The sequence below is a fragment of the Lutra lutra genome, chromosome 3 (genome assembly GCF_902655055.1).
Source record: "Lutra lutra chromosome 3, mLutLut1.2, whole genome shotgun sequence".
NCBI lineage: Eukaryota > Metazoa > Chordata > Mammalia > Carnivora > Mustelidae > Lutra > Lutra lutra.
In genome coordinates this window covers 68,980,755-68,996,519 of record NC_062280.1, presented here as the reverse complement: position 1 = coordinate 68,996,519, position 15,765 = coordinate 68,980,755, and the positions used below count along the sequence as shown (strand labels likewise).

The following is a 15,765-nucleotide window of genomic DNA, read 5'->3' as shown; positions in this document are numbered from 1 at the left end:
GGAACAGGAGAAGGGGGTATTAAGGGCAAAGGGCATAGTTAATGTAAAGCAATATACAAGGAAGAAAGATGTAGCATAGCTGGGAAATAACAAGAGGTTTAGTAATGCCAGAGCTTATAGGAAGGTGGTAGAAAGTTGAGTATACCAAGGTTCATACACAAAATTTAATTAATTTAATTTTTAAAAATTTAATTAATATACAAAAATTAATTCAAAATGGATCACAGACCTAAATGTAAGGGGTAAGACTATAAAATTCTTAGAAGAAAACATAGAGGAGTAAATCTTCACAACCTTTGGTTAGGCAATGGCTTCTTAGATGATAGAGCCAAAAGCACAAGAAACAAAAGAAAAAAATAGATAAATTGGGTTATATCAAAATTTAGAACTTTTGTGCTCAAATGATACCATTAAGGAAATGAAAAGACAACTTACAGAATGGGAGCAAATATTTGCAAGTCATATATGAGATAAGGAACTTACATCCAGAATTTTTATATATAAGTTTTTCAATTCAATGAGAAAAAGAGAACCCAATTTAAAAAAACACAAAGGATCTAAACAGACATTTCTCAAGAAGATATACAATGGGACAATAAGCACATGAAAAGATGCTCAACATCATTTGCCACAAAAAAACCCCACAAAAAAACAAATCAAAACCACAATAAAATACCATTCCATCCACTATCCACTAGAATGACTAGAATACAAAAGTAACAAATATTGATGAGGGTATAGAGAAACCGAAGCCTTCATACTACTGGTGGAAATGTAAAACTGGTACAGCCACTTCGGAAAACAACCAGGTGGTTCCTCAAAAGGAGAAACATGGTTACCGGATTTTCCACCATTTCTACTCCTAGGTATGTACCCAAGTGATATGAAACATAGGTCCACACAAATACTTGTATACAAATATTCATTCCTAAGAGCCAAAAAGTATAAACAACTCAACTGTCTATCAATTGATAAATGGATACATAAAACTTGGTATATACACAATGGGTATATTCATTGTCAATAAAAAGATATAAAAGTACTAGTATATGCTATTACAAGGATGAACCTTAAAAGATATGCCAAGTGAAAGAAACATCATATTATCATATGACTTCAATGTCCAGAATAGGCAAATCTATGGAGACTAAAAGTAAATTAGTGGCTGCCTAAAGCTGGAGGGGGATAGGTGGTGAGGGTGGAAGAGGAAAGGAACAACTGCTAATGAGTACTGGGTTTCTATTTTGGAAGAAAGGAATATTCCAAAATTAGATTATGATAATGGCTATACTGTAAATATCATTTCAAAAATTGCACAATTTAAGTGAATTGTATGATATGTTAACTATATCTCAATAAAGCTGTTTATTAAACAAAAAGTCTGAGCCAGGGGTAATGTTTTATGATTCTGAGTCATTATCCAATCCTCCATTAATTCTATCTGTATGCACTGAATACTTTTTTTTTTCCTTTTTAAGATTTTACTTATGTATTTGACAGAGAGCACAAACAGGGGGAGAGGCAGGCAGAGGGAGAGGAAAAGGCAGGCTCCCAGAGGAGCAGGGAGCCTGACGTGGGGCCTGATCCTTGAGCAAAAGGCAGACATTTAACCAACTGAGCCACCGAGGTGCCCCGCACTGAGTACCTTCTTAATGCCTCCTTGTGGTATTAACATCATATATATGTAATTATTAAGTAAATATTATATGACTATTGCTTTAAAGTGAAATCCTGGCACTGTACCAGTTTGTTATGAAATTATGGTTTATTAGGAATGTACACAGATGATGAAATCAACAAGGAACAAAATAACTAAAGTACAGATCCTGTCAAAAGCCAGAGACAAACAAAATCCTAAAAACAGCAAGAGGAAAACCTCTCATCAGAAACCACAGATGGGGGGCGCCTGGGTGGCTCAGTGGGTTAAAGCCTCTGCCTTCAGCTCAGGTCATGATCCCAGTGTCCTGGGATCGAGCCCCACATCGGGCTCTCTGCTCAGTAGGGAGCCTGCTTCCCTTCCTCTCTCTCTGCCTGCCTCTCTGCCTACTTGTATTCTGTCAAATAAATAAAATGTTTAAAAAAAAAAAAAAAGAAACCACAGATGGCCAGAAGTCAGTGGGGTAATCTATTCAAAGTACTGAAAGAAAATAACTGTAAAACAAGAATTTTTTTTGCCCTTTTTTTTTTTTTTAAGATTTTTATTTATTTATTTGACAGAGATCACAAATAGGCAGAGAGGCAGGCGGGGAGGGGGGAAGCAGGCTCCCCGCTGAGCAGACAGCCCGATGTGGGGCTCGATCCCAGGACCTTGAGATCATGACCTGAGCCAAAAGGCAGAGGCTTAACCCACTGAGCTACCCAGACACCCCTAAAACAAGAATTCTATATCCAGCAAAATTATCCTTCAAAGTGAAGGTAAAATAAAGACATCTCAGAAAAGTAAAGATAAAGAAATGTGTTACTAGCAGACCTACCCTTACCAGAAATACTAAAGAAGTTCTTCAGGTTAAAAGAAAACGATACCTCAAATCTATATGAAGAAATTAAGAACACTGATAATTAAATATGAAGATAAATGTTGAAGTTGGTATAAATATATTTTTCTCTTTTCTCCTCTCAAATGATACAAAAGACAATTACATTAAAAATAATTATAAAACCAGGGGCGTCTGGGTGGCTCAGTCGTTAAGTGTCTGCCTTCAGCTCAGGTCGTGTTCCTAGGGTCCTGGGATCAAACCCTCCATTGGGCTCCCTGCTTGGCAGGAAGCCTGCTTCTCCCTTTCTCACTCCCCCTGCTTATGTTCCCTCTCTCACTGTGTCTCTGTCAAATAAATAAATAAAATCTTTAAAAAAATTATAAAACCAATGTTTGGTACCTAACATATAAAAATATAATATATATGACAACAGTAGAATAAAGAGAGGAGGAAGAATAATTACAATCAAAGAATTTATTTTACTGGAATTAAATATTAATCTGAGGTAAACTGTGATAAATTAAGATGCATACTGTAATCCCCAGAGCAACCACTAAAAGAGTACCTAAAAAAAAAAGTGAAAAACAAAAAACAAAACAAAGGAATTAAAATTGTTCATTTAAAATATATCTATCTATGGACTGCCTGTGTGGCTCATTCAGTTAAGCATCTGACTCTTGATCTCAGTTTAGGTCTTGATCTCAGGGTGGTGAGTTCAAGCCCTGCACTGGCGTCCATGCTGGGCATGGAGCCTACCTAAAAAAATAAAATAAATCTATTTAACACAAAAGAAGGCATCAAAGGCAACAACAAAAAGCAACATATAGAAAACTAACAGCAAAATGGGAGGCATAATTCTAACCATAATGATAATTACATTAAATCTAAATATACTAAAGACTCCAATCAAAAAGCACAGATTGTCACTGGATAAAAAAAGATCCAACTATATACTGTCTCCAGCAGAAATATTTTAGATTCAAAGGCTGAGAGTCAAAGGATGAGTTTAAGCATTATCACAATAAAAAAGAACTGGGAAAAAATACAGTTCAAAATGAAAAAAATTACAAGAGAAAAAAAGGCACATTTTATAATGACAAGATAATTCATGAAGATGATGTTACAATTATAAACACACACACAGCTAACAATAGAGGTCCAAAGTAAATGAAATAAAAGCTGACAGAATGAGCAAGAGAAATAGACAATTCAAAAAAAATAGCGGGAAATTTCAATACTACTCAATAATGGCTAGAACAACCAGACAGAAAAATCAACAAATATAGAGAAATATATATCAACTAACTTGCCTAGCTCATAGTTAGACAACATTTCACCCAACAGCAGCAGAATATACATTCTGTTCAGGCACACATGGAACATTCTCCAGCATAGATCATATGTTGGGCAAAAAATTAGTAAACAATGGCCCACGGGCCAACTCCCACCCATGGAAACAGAGAACATACATGGCTTTGCAAAGCATAAGATACTTATTACTTAGCCCTTTAAATAAAAAGTTTATGGACCCCTAAGGTAAACCATAAAACAAAACTCAGTAAATGAAAAAGAACTGAAGTCATACAAAGCATGCTCTCTGACAACAACAGAATTAGATATCAACAGGAGGAAATTTGGGAATCCACAATATTTAGAAATTAAACAACATGCTTCTAAACAATCCATGGATCAAAAAGACATTAGAAGGGATTTTGAACCAGAACACCTGGCTGGCTCAGTAGGTGGAGCATTCAACTCTTGATCTCAGGATTGTGAGTTTGAGCCCCACATTGGGTAGAGAGAGTACTTAAAAAAAAAGAACAAGATATTTTGAACTGAATGAAAGCATTTGTGAAAATGTATATGATCAGTTAAGGCAGTGCTTATATTTATATATAAATATACACATTACATATAAACATAGGAGTATTTATATGTTTAAAAATCTGTATTAAAAAAGGAGGACATCAAATTAAATTAAAAACCTAAGTTTCAGGATGCCTGGGTGGCTCAGTCAATTAATTGTCTGCCTTCAGCTCAGGTCATGATCCTGGGGTCCTGGGATCAAGCCCTGAGTCCAGCTCCCTGCTCAGAGTGGGGTGGGGGGAGCCTGCTTCTTCCTCTCCCTCTGCTGCTCCCCCTGCTGTGCTTGCTCTCTCTCTCTCTCTCTCTCTCAAATAAATAAACAAAAACAAACAAACACCTAAGTTTCAGTCTTCATTAGAATAAGAGGAAACTGAACCCAAAGAATTAAGAAGAAAATAATAAAAATCAAAGTGGGAATCAAATAAGTACAAGACAAAAAAATAAGTGTTTATGAAAACAAAAGGGATCTTGTATAACCAAAGTAATTTTGAAAAAGAACATGACTGAAATACTTTCTGATTTCAAAACTCAATAGAAAGGCTGAGGCACTCCTGCTGCCGGGGCCATAATGCCTAAAAAGGGAGCAAGGGAGGCCACGAATGCCTAGCTGGAAGTACATGAGCCCCTAGGAAAATGATACACAGCTCTAGGCTGGAAAGCAAAAGGCTGGGGAGGAGGAGAAGCAAGGAAAGAAGCCGAGGATGACGAAGATGACCACCAGCAAAGGTGTGAAAGGGCCCATCAACATTAAGAACCACATGGGGTGCCTGGGTGGCTCAGTGGGTTAAGCCGCTGCCTTTGGCTCAGGTCATGATCCCAGGTCCTGGGTTTGAGCCCCACATCGGGCTTTCTGCTCAGCAGGGAGCCTGCTTCCTCCTCTCTCTCTGCCTGCCTCTCTGCCTACTTGTGATTTCTCTCTGTCAAATAAATAAATAAAATCTTTAAAAAAAAAAAAAAAAACATTAAGAACCACAACCGGGTGGCACAGATAATCAAAAAATAACACAAAGAGATCTGGACAAGACAAACGAGCTTTCAAGGAAAGAGAAGACAGAAAGCAAAAGAGCATTACATTAAAATGCATTTAGTGGGAAGACAGAACGAGCCAAGGTTGACCTCACCTGGCTGGAGATCAACCATAAAGAGCAGAAAGAAGTACAAGAGGTCACGAGGAAGAAGGAAAGCAAAAAATGATGCAACTTTATCAGGAAAACAAATGCAATCACTTACTCTAAATAAGTGCGCCTGGCCTGTGGGGGGAAGTGGGCCCTATTACCAGGACCTCTGCTGTGTCTTGCCCACTCTATGCCCTGGCGCCATTTAAGCAGCCCTTCAGCGTAGAAGCCCCCTGGTGGCCTGGGGCCTCCTCTTCATCTTCCTGGCAGAAAAATCATTTGTTGGGGAAAGGAGAGCTGGGGGACTGGGGAGGGAATAGTGGCTATCTTTGAGACAAAAAGATGAGGACTGTGTTTCCTATGTAACCAATGGAAAGGTTTTGTTTTCAGAATTTAGAACCTCTGTTTTGCCAGGCTGATTGCAACTTAAGGGGAAGTTGTGCTGGGGTCAGCTACTGATGAGTTTGCAACAACCAGACCCAGACTGCGTTGCCTGGGTGCTCACTCACAGAGAGACTATACTTCGAGTCCCTGAGGGTCACGGCTCATCCCTGGCCAGCTCCCTCTAACTGAAGCCACACCTCTCTGTCTCCCTACCCTATTTCCCAGCCACCTGGGCAGGGCCAGTATCCATTTTTAACCTTACTCATCTATCATTTCAAGAAATTTCTGTTTACTCTGCAGCACCCAGGCAAACCACACTCCACAAATTCAATGTATGTATTTGGCATACTAAACTTCACATTATCATTTAAAAAAACCTCAATATAAAGCTACAGTAAACTCATCAAGACAGTATGATACTGGCATTAAGGATAGACATACACAGATGATTAGAGTCTAGAAATAAATCTTTACATTTATGGGCAACTGATTTTCAACACAGGTACCAAGGCAATTCAATAGGGGAAAAACAGTCTTTTTAACAAATGGTACTGGGTCAACTGGAGAGCCAAATGTAAACAGATGATTTTAGAAACTTACAAAAACTGCCTCAAAACGGATCACAGACCTCAATGTAAGAGAGAGCGAATAGGGACTGCCTGTAAATGGACACGTGGAATCTCTTTACTGTGAAATATTCTAAAACAGGACTGTGGTGATGGCAGCAAAACTAGGCAGATACACTAAAACATACTGAACTGTACACTTAAAATGGGCGAATTTTATGGTACGGAAATCATACGTCAATAAAGTTGCTTTAATTAAACCTCTACTAAGTGACAAAAATTCTCAAAGAAGCATCTCTTTAAAACAATTTTTTAAAGTACTAACAGATGAGGCTTGAAATTGTTCAATGTCAGTTTTTCCAAGTCTACCTCTTCTAAACTGATTTAGAAAAAAGAACTGTTGCTGACATCAATTTGAAATAAGATTTAGTATGAGTGATAGCTTAAGTAACTTATATGACCTCAGAAGATTAGGAAAAAACATATCCCAGAAAAAAGAATGATAATTAAGAAAAATCTAAAAACTCATGCCACATTCCTATCAGAAATTTTCACATAAATAAAATGCAAAAAATTTCCATTTAGCTTTACCTAAGCTTTTACAGACCAACAATATAAGGGGCCAAGTCACCATTTCAATATTTAAGCACTTTAACCAAAAGTGTCAGACTGAAAATGAACTTAAAATACTGATACTCAATAATTCGTGACACCTTTCAATTCCTTTGTTTCTGTGCTACAAAAATAAGCAATACATTTAAAGGATGAAAATTGCTTAAGTATAAATCTATAGTGACATGCAAAATCAAAAACCGAGTTTTTTCCAAATACATTATCCAACAACTTAAGTGCTTGTTCTATCATTTTTTTAAAAAAACCTCTCCATATTAACGTCCTACATTAGAGATAAAATCATATAAAATGAGACAGCACAAACCACTGAAGGATAAAAAACTTATAGATAATATTCTAAAATATCCCATTCCAGTACTATAAGGCACATTTAAAGGACACTTATAATTAGCTCTTAATATACAACTGACAGATTAGTAATACTGACATATACTCCAGCCCAAGATCAGTTTCTATTGCCAAATGCAAATCTCTTCATAATTCTAGAAGAAACAATTCACTGATTCAATTTACAAGGCCATACAACTGAGGTGTACTCAAATGCTTTGTATCTTAAGTTAGTGACATTCTCAGAAGGAAGATGTACGTGATATAAAGAACTGCCTTCCAGTATTTTACTTTAAAATTAAGTGCTAAAAAAAAGAAAATGAGTGGAAATTACACAACAAACACCTATCTAACTTGTACCACAGGCCCATCAATGTTAACTTTTAATTATTACTATATCTGGCTGTGTGTGGAGTAAGCAAAAAGCCATGTCAATATAAAGAATATTCAGGATTGCAAAGGGAGATCTGGAACCTGCTGAAGATCCACAAAGTTAGGTGCCCCTGGGTGGCTTAGTTGTTGAATGTCTGCCTTCAGCTCAGGTTGTGATCCCCATATTGGGATCGAGCCCCACTTTGGTCACCCTGCTCAGTAGGAAGCCTGCTTCTCCCTCTCCCACTGTCCCTGCTTGTGTTCCCTCTCTTGCTGTATCTGTCAAATAAACAAATAAAATCTTAAAAAAAAAAAAGATCCACAAAGTTAAAAATATATATACAAAATAATGGAGAAACAGGCAACTAAAATGACTAAAAAGTGGAAAATTCTGGTAATTTCTTTTTAAAAAAGAATGGGAAAAAAAAAAGAATGGGTATGGAAATCTAAAAGACGTATCTTCATGAAAACAGCTGATAAGGCATTTTTAGTAATGTATAATGCTGAGAAATGTTAACACTGAAAATAAAAGCTGGTATCTAGTTTTCAAATTCAGAAGTCCTTTAGCACTTTTAACCTTTTCTCTTTGGAGACTTCAGTTTGCAATGAATAAAGGCTACCACTATTGATGACTCTTCACTGAGATTTAAGAAATAAAATTCTTTATCTGCTAATTGGTGCTAAGTATCAAGGACTTTATTGGTTGGAGTAGACAGAAGAAAATGGTTAAGAGGCTTCACAGAAACAACTCCTGCTGGCACACTACCCACTACAGAAGACAAAGACTACTTCTGTGAACTCTAAGTCTCCAGATTAAAATCACCAAAAAGTCCCTTCATGTAGCACCAAGTCCAAGTTCTATAAAGTAAACAGAAGCTAAATAATTTTTAGCTTAGTTAAAAAGAAGTACCATCACTTTTATTATGTTTCTATAATTTTTCAGTTAGCTAGTAAAGGTGTCACTGCCAACTTAAGCAGTTACTTCTTTATCTCCCAAATTTCTAAACCGTTTCACAGTAGCACAAAAGTCAGATGAAAAAATAATTCAACTCTATAAACATGGAACTCCCTTTTAAAAACAAAATGTTTTCCCTCCAGTATTTTATTAAGCTATCGGATAAATTCAGAATCTTTTCTGGAGTAACTTTAATTTTACTTACTCTGGATAAGGAAAACCACTACATTACATGAAAAGCTAAAAATCTGCCAATTAGCCTATTTATATTCTTTTCTTTTTTTCACAAGCCTACTTAGATTCTTATTAATCCCATATCTAGTACTTTTTTTTTTTGGTGTCTTCATACAAAGTGGTAAAATAAAATTCTAAAACAGCATTTTTTAAACAAATTAAATTTTAGTGTGTGTTAAGCAGTATAGTTTTAAAAACAAAAATGTGCTCAAACTGTTATGAATTAATAAAATGTAATACCTAATTTGGATATGAATATCTGGTATAATATTTTTCATTAAAAAAAAAAAAGGGTGACTTTCAGTTGAATCAGCAACTTTCTGAGTTAACAAATTTCAAACAGTGTTACTCAGGGGAAAGAAAATATTGACAACATAAATGTTCCTGGGGCTCTTTGTTCTGTGCTAACTCACATGTTTATATACTATCATCTGTAACTCCATCTAATGATGGCTTTAAAGAGAAGAGTCTCTCTCCTTCTCCTAAGCATCCTATTCACAATACTTCTCCTCTGGCTAATTCATAATGAAAGATGTTTCCAAAACAAATAGCCTTGCATTTCACTTTATAAATTGCTGGTGTGAAGGCATGCATTTTAGGAATAAAAAACACATGCCTTGAGAAATGTGTATTCTATTCAGGAATTATTTGCCTTGATTCTTCTTTCTCAGTAAGGTTTAGAATATTCTTCCCCTACATGAAAATTAGAGCAAGTCCTCTGAGCAATGCAATGGTTGGCCAGATAAGCTGAAATAAGTCACAACACACTTACAAAGTATATATGCCTAACCACAATTTCCCCAATATATATTCAATTCATTATCTTCAATTTGTTCAATTCATAAAGCACTTCTTACTTGGATATACAATCCAATCCCACCAAAGGCTTGTAACTTAAAATGTAACTATAAGCAATCTTTACACGGTTCCAAAAATACCCCAAGAGAAGGTTGTTATTTAAAACATAAATTATTTTTGACAAAACCAAAATTAATCAGTAAAGAAGAGATTCTTTAGAAAGGGTCTTTCAGTAACAAATCAAATTTTACATACCTGTAATATCAAGAACAGAAGGAGATGCAATGTAGTATCTATGAACGGTTTCAAGAAGTTGAGCACCATGGCCTTGACCTTGAAATGGAGTCAGTATCAGCATCTGACTACAGTAAAGAAATGATTATAAAATTAAAATATCCCACAATATGATCTGTTTAAAACTGCAAATCACTGTGTATTAAGAACATTTTAAAGTTAGTGGGGTTTTTTTTTCAGTCGACCTTCAAGAAATCCAAAAATTATTGAGATACTCAAAATTGGTTTAATCTTCCACAGTTGCAAAGGGAACAATGAAATAAATCAGTACATAGCCAATGAATAATGGTGATTTTTTTAAACAAATCAACACTATTATAACAAGTATTGGAAACTTCAGCAGTTCCTTCTTCTGAAATAAAAGACAAGGCACGTGTTACACCGCCAATTACCTTACACGTGGCCGGGTTTTGTCTGGGTACACATAGTAATTATAGACTGTCATGTAGCCTACGGTCGCAAAGAGCGTAGCTCCATCCTTATTATACTTCTCAAATCTGCAGATAAAACAGAAAGCCAAGCAGGTCAATTACAGTCGCGCTCCCATGCAGTGTCCATTTTCTTTTCCATTCTCTGACTGAATTTTCAGTGTCAGCAAGCTACTCTGTGAGGGCCCAATGGGTACACCTGCTATGTTCTGAATGTACAATTCACTTAATTGGTGTGCAGCAACTTGGATAAATCAGACCTCTTTACATCACTTCAGTGCACTTGCCTATTATAAAGATGAATAGGTGGCAAGTAAAAGAAAACACAGGCAAAGCTCATTTTACTGTTTAAGCCTACATTCAAGGTCCTAACGGACAACAGCATTTAATTCAGCTCTATTCTCAAGGTCTCCGAAAGCATAATGAAGGAAAACTCAAGCCTCATAAACAATAGTTTTTCTTTCCTGGGAAAAATATCATTATACTGTCCCAATAATTGGGCTGCCACAATTAAAATGCTGGCTTTGTGGAGGTAATAAGGTCTACTGTTGCTTTAGAACTGTACTTACACTAGAAAGTAGTGCCATCTTTCATCATCCACGTCAATAAAGCTAGCAGTTTCAATAAACCACATCAAAAAGGTCTGAAGCCTTTCATGATATTCTCGAAAGCCTCTACATGTCATGTCAGCCTAGGGAAAAAGCCAGGAAAAGTCAGGTGAAACTCATCACAGAGGTAAGTGAAAGTCTGTAGAACACAAAACTATCCTGTGGGAAAATGTTTAGAAGTCTCAGATTAAGATGTGTACACAGACACACATACAAAATAGAACTTTGTTTTTAATGCTGACAGAAACTTGTTTCCTGAAGCTGGAAATGAGTCACTGAAAATAACACAAGAGAACAGCATACAAGTTTCAGGCAAATGGAGCACTTTTACCCAAGAAATATTCAGATTTATCTTTACCTTGTAAATCTGAAAGGTAAAGTTTTCCCCTCCTGTTGGACTGAGAACAGAGTACGTATGGAGTAAGGTTCCAAATGGCTTGAAATCAACTTCTTTTTCCAGCAAAGAGAGAAAATCATTTGTGTTTGTACAAAATCCAGGTGGGATGATTTGTCTAATTTTCCCCTCAACATCATCTGCCTAAAGAATAGAGGTTAAAAGACATAAGAAAAAATTAGTAACAAATTTGACTTTTAGTTGAATGTGCTTAATTTCTTTGAAATGGACAAAACTCACAAAAATCACAAAACTGCAGTTCACAGTTAAAGAAGTAAACACATGGAGAGCTGGGAAAGGATAAGTTTTGTGTGCACAAGAGACTATCTCCCAAATCTGAGATGAACATAAGTTTAATACAGAAATAAGAAAGAACAGACAGGTAGCCTGAAATCAAGAACAAGAATGAGGACAATGCTACTGAAATTTCTAATATCTACAAAATGCTGACTATATCCTTTCAGGACAATTTGAACTGGCCCAAACAAAAGGCTGCTTATTATTTTATGTATGTCAAGGAGGCCATATTATCCAAGACATGAGATGATCACAAGCAGTGGTAAGGTGAGGCTATAGTCTGACTAAACAAATTGCAAACTCACAATGAATAAGTAGACAGGTCATAACTCCTTTATACATTAAACTCAGTATTAACATGATAATCTAAAAAATATACCCACTTAGGACATACATAATTTATATGAATGGATATATTATCCACTCATCTCTATAATGTGACACAATTTTTATAGACTTGGATTTGTGACAGTAAAAAGAGACAAGCCTGGACAACAAAATTAAACTCAGAGACTAAAATTACCCTTGTTAAACAACCTCAATGAATGTTAAAACTATCAGCTGAGCAGACTTCATAATCCCTTTCAAAACCCCAAAAGACCACTTGATTGAATACATTTACTACTTCTCTTTAACCATGAATATTTGATGAAGTCTTACAATAAAGTATTACTGCTTCTCACCAGGCAATAAAACTTAATGAATTGGTCTCAACTTAACAAAACCTTATCCCTCAATACAGTCCCTAAAAGCCTGACATTACATTCAACAAAATGAGCTTGCATTCTATTCAAACTTTTTCCTGAACAACGAGGCCAGGTTTTTACTTAATGGAGTTTGCCGTGAGTTCAGCTGTAATGTTTGTATTGTATCTATTTCCACAAGGACTGACACAAGAACACTTTGTGTTAACTTACTGAGCAGCTCTTTCATACCGTTTACATGCATGATGGGTATTAGTTCTAAACCAAGACCCTTGCTACTTAGCATTCAAAACAGGGAAATTAAGATGCTTAGGACAAAATACACTACAAAAGGCTAATACAACATGCTACTAATTCCTGTCCTTTCAACCATCTTTTAACTAAGTAGAAGCAATGCACCTGCAGATGAATAGCACTTTATTATCATTCAGTTACATTTTAGGATAGAGAACCAAGGACAGAGTTTATCACAAACAAGTTTTATTTTCAATGCTCTGGTAGCACCAACATTTATACATAACTTGTTTATAGCTATAAAAAAGAGCTAATATTTAAAATAAAGCTCTTCATTATTTTACCCAACAGCTTATTTCTAATAAGTATTCATTAACCCTGTAAACCAAATAAACTGCATTTGATATGTTTTGTTTAAACTGCTATCTAATGTGAAGAGACCATCTTAAACATATTTTATAGAATAGATACAATTTCAATAATTGTAAGAGGAAACTGTAATAATAAGGAATAGTCTTAATGGGTCTGCTGTGTGACAATTAAAATCCAAAGTAGCAATGGGTAAAGTAGTACAATTTTAGTTCGAGGTTTAAAAAAAAAAAAAGTCAAGAAACGCTACTTTTAAATAAAGAGGCTTATAATCTATCAGCTTAAAGGAAAACACTTCAAAGCATTTATAGTGTACTTAATTTTAACTTTTAAAAACTTTCCCTGTATACTGTTTTCTCAACAAGGCACTGCAAAGTATGATCAAATAATTCCACATATCTTGCATCAAATGTACTTCAAAGATTTCTTAGAAACTCTCAAGTTTCAAGTAGTGGTTCTGGTGGAAGACAGAGCAACGCAAAGATTTGAGCTCAACAAAGCTGAAAGAGAGTTAACTTTCAGCCTTCAAAGGATACCTACATATCATCATAAGTATCTTCAAATAAATATTTTGCTCTGGGCAAGTTTACACATTACTTTAAGAACTTTTACAGGAGAATAAAAGGCTAAGTTTAAACACAAGGACTCTTATACATAATAGGTTAGAGAAAATTTGTATCAGATATATTACATAAAATATAGAACATAAAACCAAAGGGCTCTTCAAACCCAGAATTCGGAATCTTGCTTCACTAGAGGAAAAATGTATGCATTTCTCTATGAAATTGATTGCTTTAAAAAGGAAAAAGGTCCTATAACTACTTGTTTTAGAGAGCTGTACTCTTCTAATTCAGTTCAGTTAAATATTCATTTTTCATATTGGATTACTGGCCCCATAATAAAATCATCACTACAGAAAAATCCATCTCATCATTTGAAAAAGAACTTTTTTTATTTTTAAAAATTTTATTCATGTATTTATCTTAGTAGGCTCTAAGCCCAAGATGGAGCTTGAACTCACAACCCCTAGATCAACAGTCGCTTGCTCCAGGCACCTGGGCAGCACAGTCGGTTGAGTGTCTGACTTGATTTTGGCTCAAGTTGTGATCTCAGGGTCATGGGACTGAGCCCCACCTCGGGCTCCATGCTCAGCATGGAGTCTGCCTGAGTGTCTCTCTCCCTTTCTCCCTCCTCCCCCCACCCTCATGCAAGTGTGTGCACGCACTCTCTCTCTAAAATAAAGAGATCTTTAAAAAAAAGTCGCATGCTTTAGTGACCAAGCCAGCCAGGCACCCCCTCCCTATCTCATCTTTTTAAAATTCAAAGTTGAATCAAAGATTAACTGAACTCTTTTAGTTCCAATGCTTGTAGCTGAAAGTTCAGATTCTATTTCTGAAGATCAAAAAATTCCCTACCTGCAAGGATATTATTTTAAACTTTAATTAAACTTATGGAAAAATATAGACAAGATAAGAAGGGGTGCCTGGGTGGTTCAGTTGGTTAAGCATCTGATTCTTCATCTCAGCTTGGGTCTTGATCTCAGGGTCATGAGTGCAAGCCGTGCTGGGCTCTACACTGGACATGGAGCCTACTTTAAAAAAATTAAAACAAAAAAACAAACCTGTTTTAAAAAAAAGAAAAAGAAATTAAGCTGAATAGATCAAGAATTCAGAATATAATCTGATCTACTTAACTAATAAAGACATGCCTTACAAATATTCTCCAAACTTTTTAGAAAAGGAATGTTATAAAGGTAATTATTCTATTTAGTTCTGAGGTGAGTCATGATGAAATGTTTTAGATCGTATACTCTCTCACTATGGTCATTTCAACTTCCAATGTTCTGTACTTTGTTACACATGTGATGTTCCCATGAAGGAATTTTTGCTTTTTCTCACCACCGCATAAAGCAATGTGCCTGAAAATAACGGGTAGCCTGATATGACATAAATATATTTACACTTTATTTGTATTTACCCACATTTGAAAATCAAATTACACCTTCAGCATCCTTTCCTAAACAGCACCATTTGTGTAAATTTGTCTATGTTGAGTTATTTTTGAAACAGTGATTTAAAAAGGCATGTTAAGTAGGTGGTCCTTTTATATGTGGCTAAAGTGGAAGACTTAATTAACACTGACTAGAATTCTAAGATTACCTAAGATATGCTACAAAAACAAGCCAAAAAATTTCCATTTCTACTTAATTTGCTCAATCGTACATTACCTGACAACATTTATACTGCATTAGTGTTACGCTACCTAAACTCACATGTAACATTCTAAGACAAAAATCTCAATGTATAATTTTAAAGCTTTTCATATATTTTATAAAATATTATGAAAAACAGTAACAATTATCAAAAAAGTCGAGTTTTCACTCTACTTATTAGTCTACCAAGGATTATTTTTTAATTTCAAGATTAAATTTTTGTAAGTACACAGGGTTTTTCTATAAGAGGCTAACGAATCCAGAAAATTTTAAAAATCTGCTCTCAACTACTCTCAAATTCAATCCATTTATTAGTGGGAGACAAGGATAAAATAGAAGATTGAAGTGTACCCATGTATTTTAACTTCCTCCGCCAAACCTCTTCCCAGAAATGCTAGCAATTAGCAAGACTGAACAATCTTAGTCATACACCCTTACACTAAATGGCAATGAAATTACCTCAAGAGAAAGCAGGAGGCTCTGAAAAGTATAAGATAA

The 15,765-nt window shown here is 35.5% G+C and overlaps 1 protein-coding gene across 2 annotated transcripts in view; it reads right to left on the bottom strand.

Annotated features, from left to right (window-relative positions):
• The window catches only part of HAT1 (histone acetyltransferase 1), a 60,261-nt gene that overhangs the window by 15,142 nt on the left and 29,354 nt on the right, over positions 1-15,765 (bottom strand). For both annotated transcript variants that reach the window (XM_047722160.1, XM_047722161.1), the window contains exons 5-8: positions 11,416-11,595; positions 11,019-11,140; positions 10,414-10,518; positions 9,983-10,089 (exon numbers count right to left, since the gene is read on the bottom strand). In XM_047722160.1, the coding sequence (XP_047578116.1) occupies positions 9,983-10,089; positions 10,414-10,518; positions 11,019-11,140; positions 11,416-11,595 (514 nt within the window). The remainder of the gene's footprint in view (positions 1-9,982; positions 10,090-10,413; positions 10,519-11,018; positions 11,141-11,415; positions 11,596-15,765) is intronic.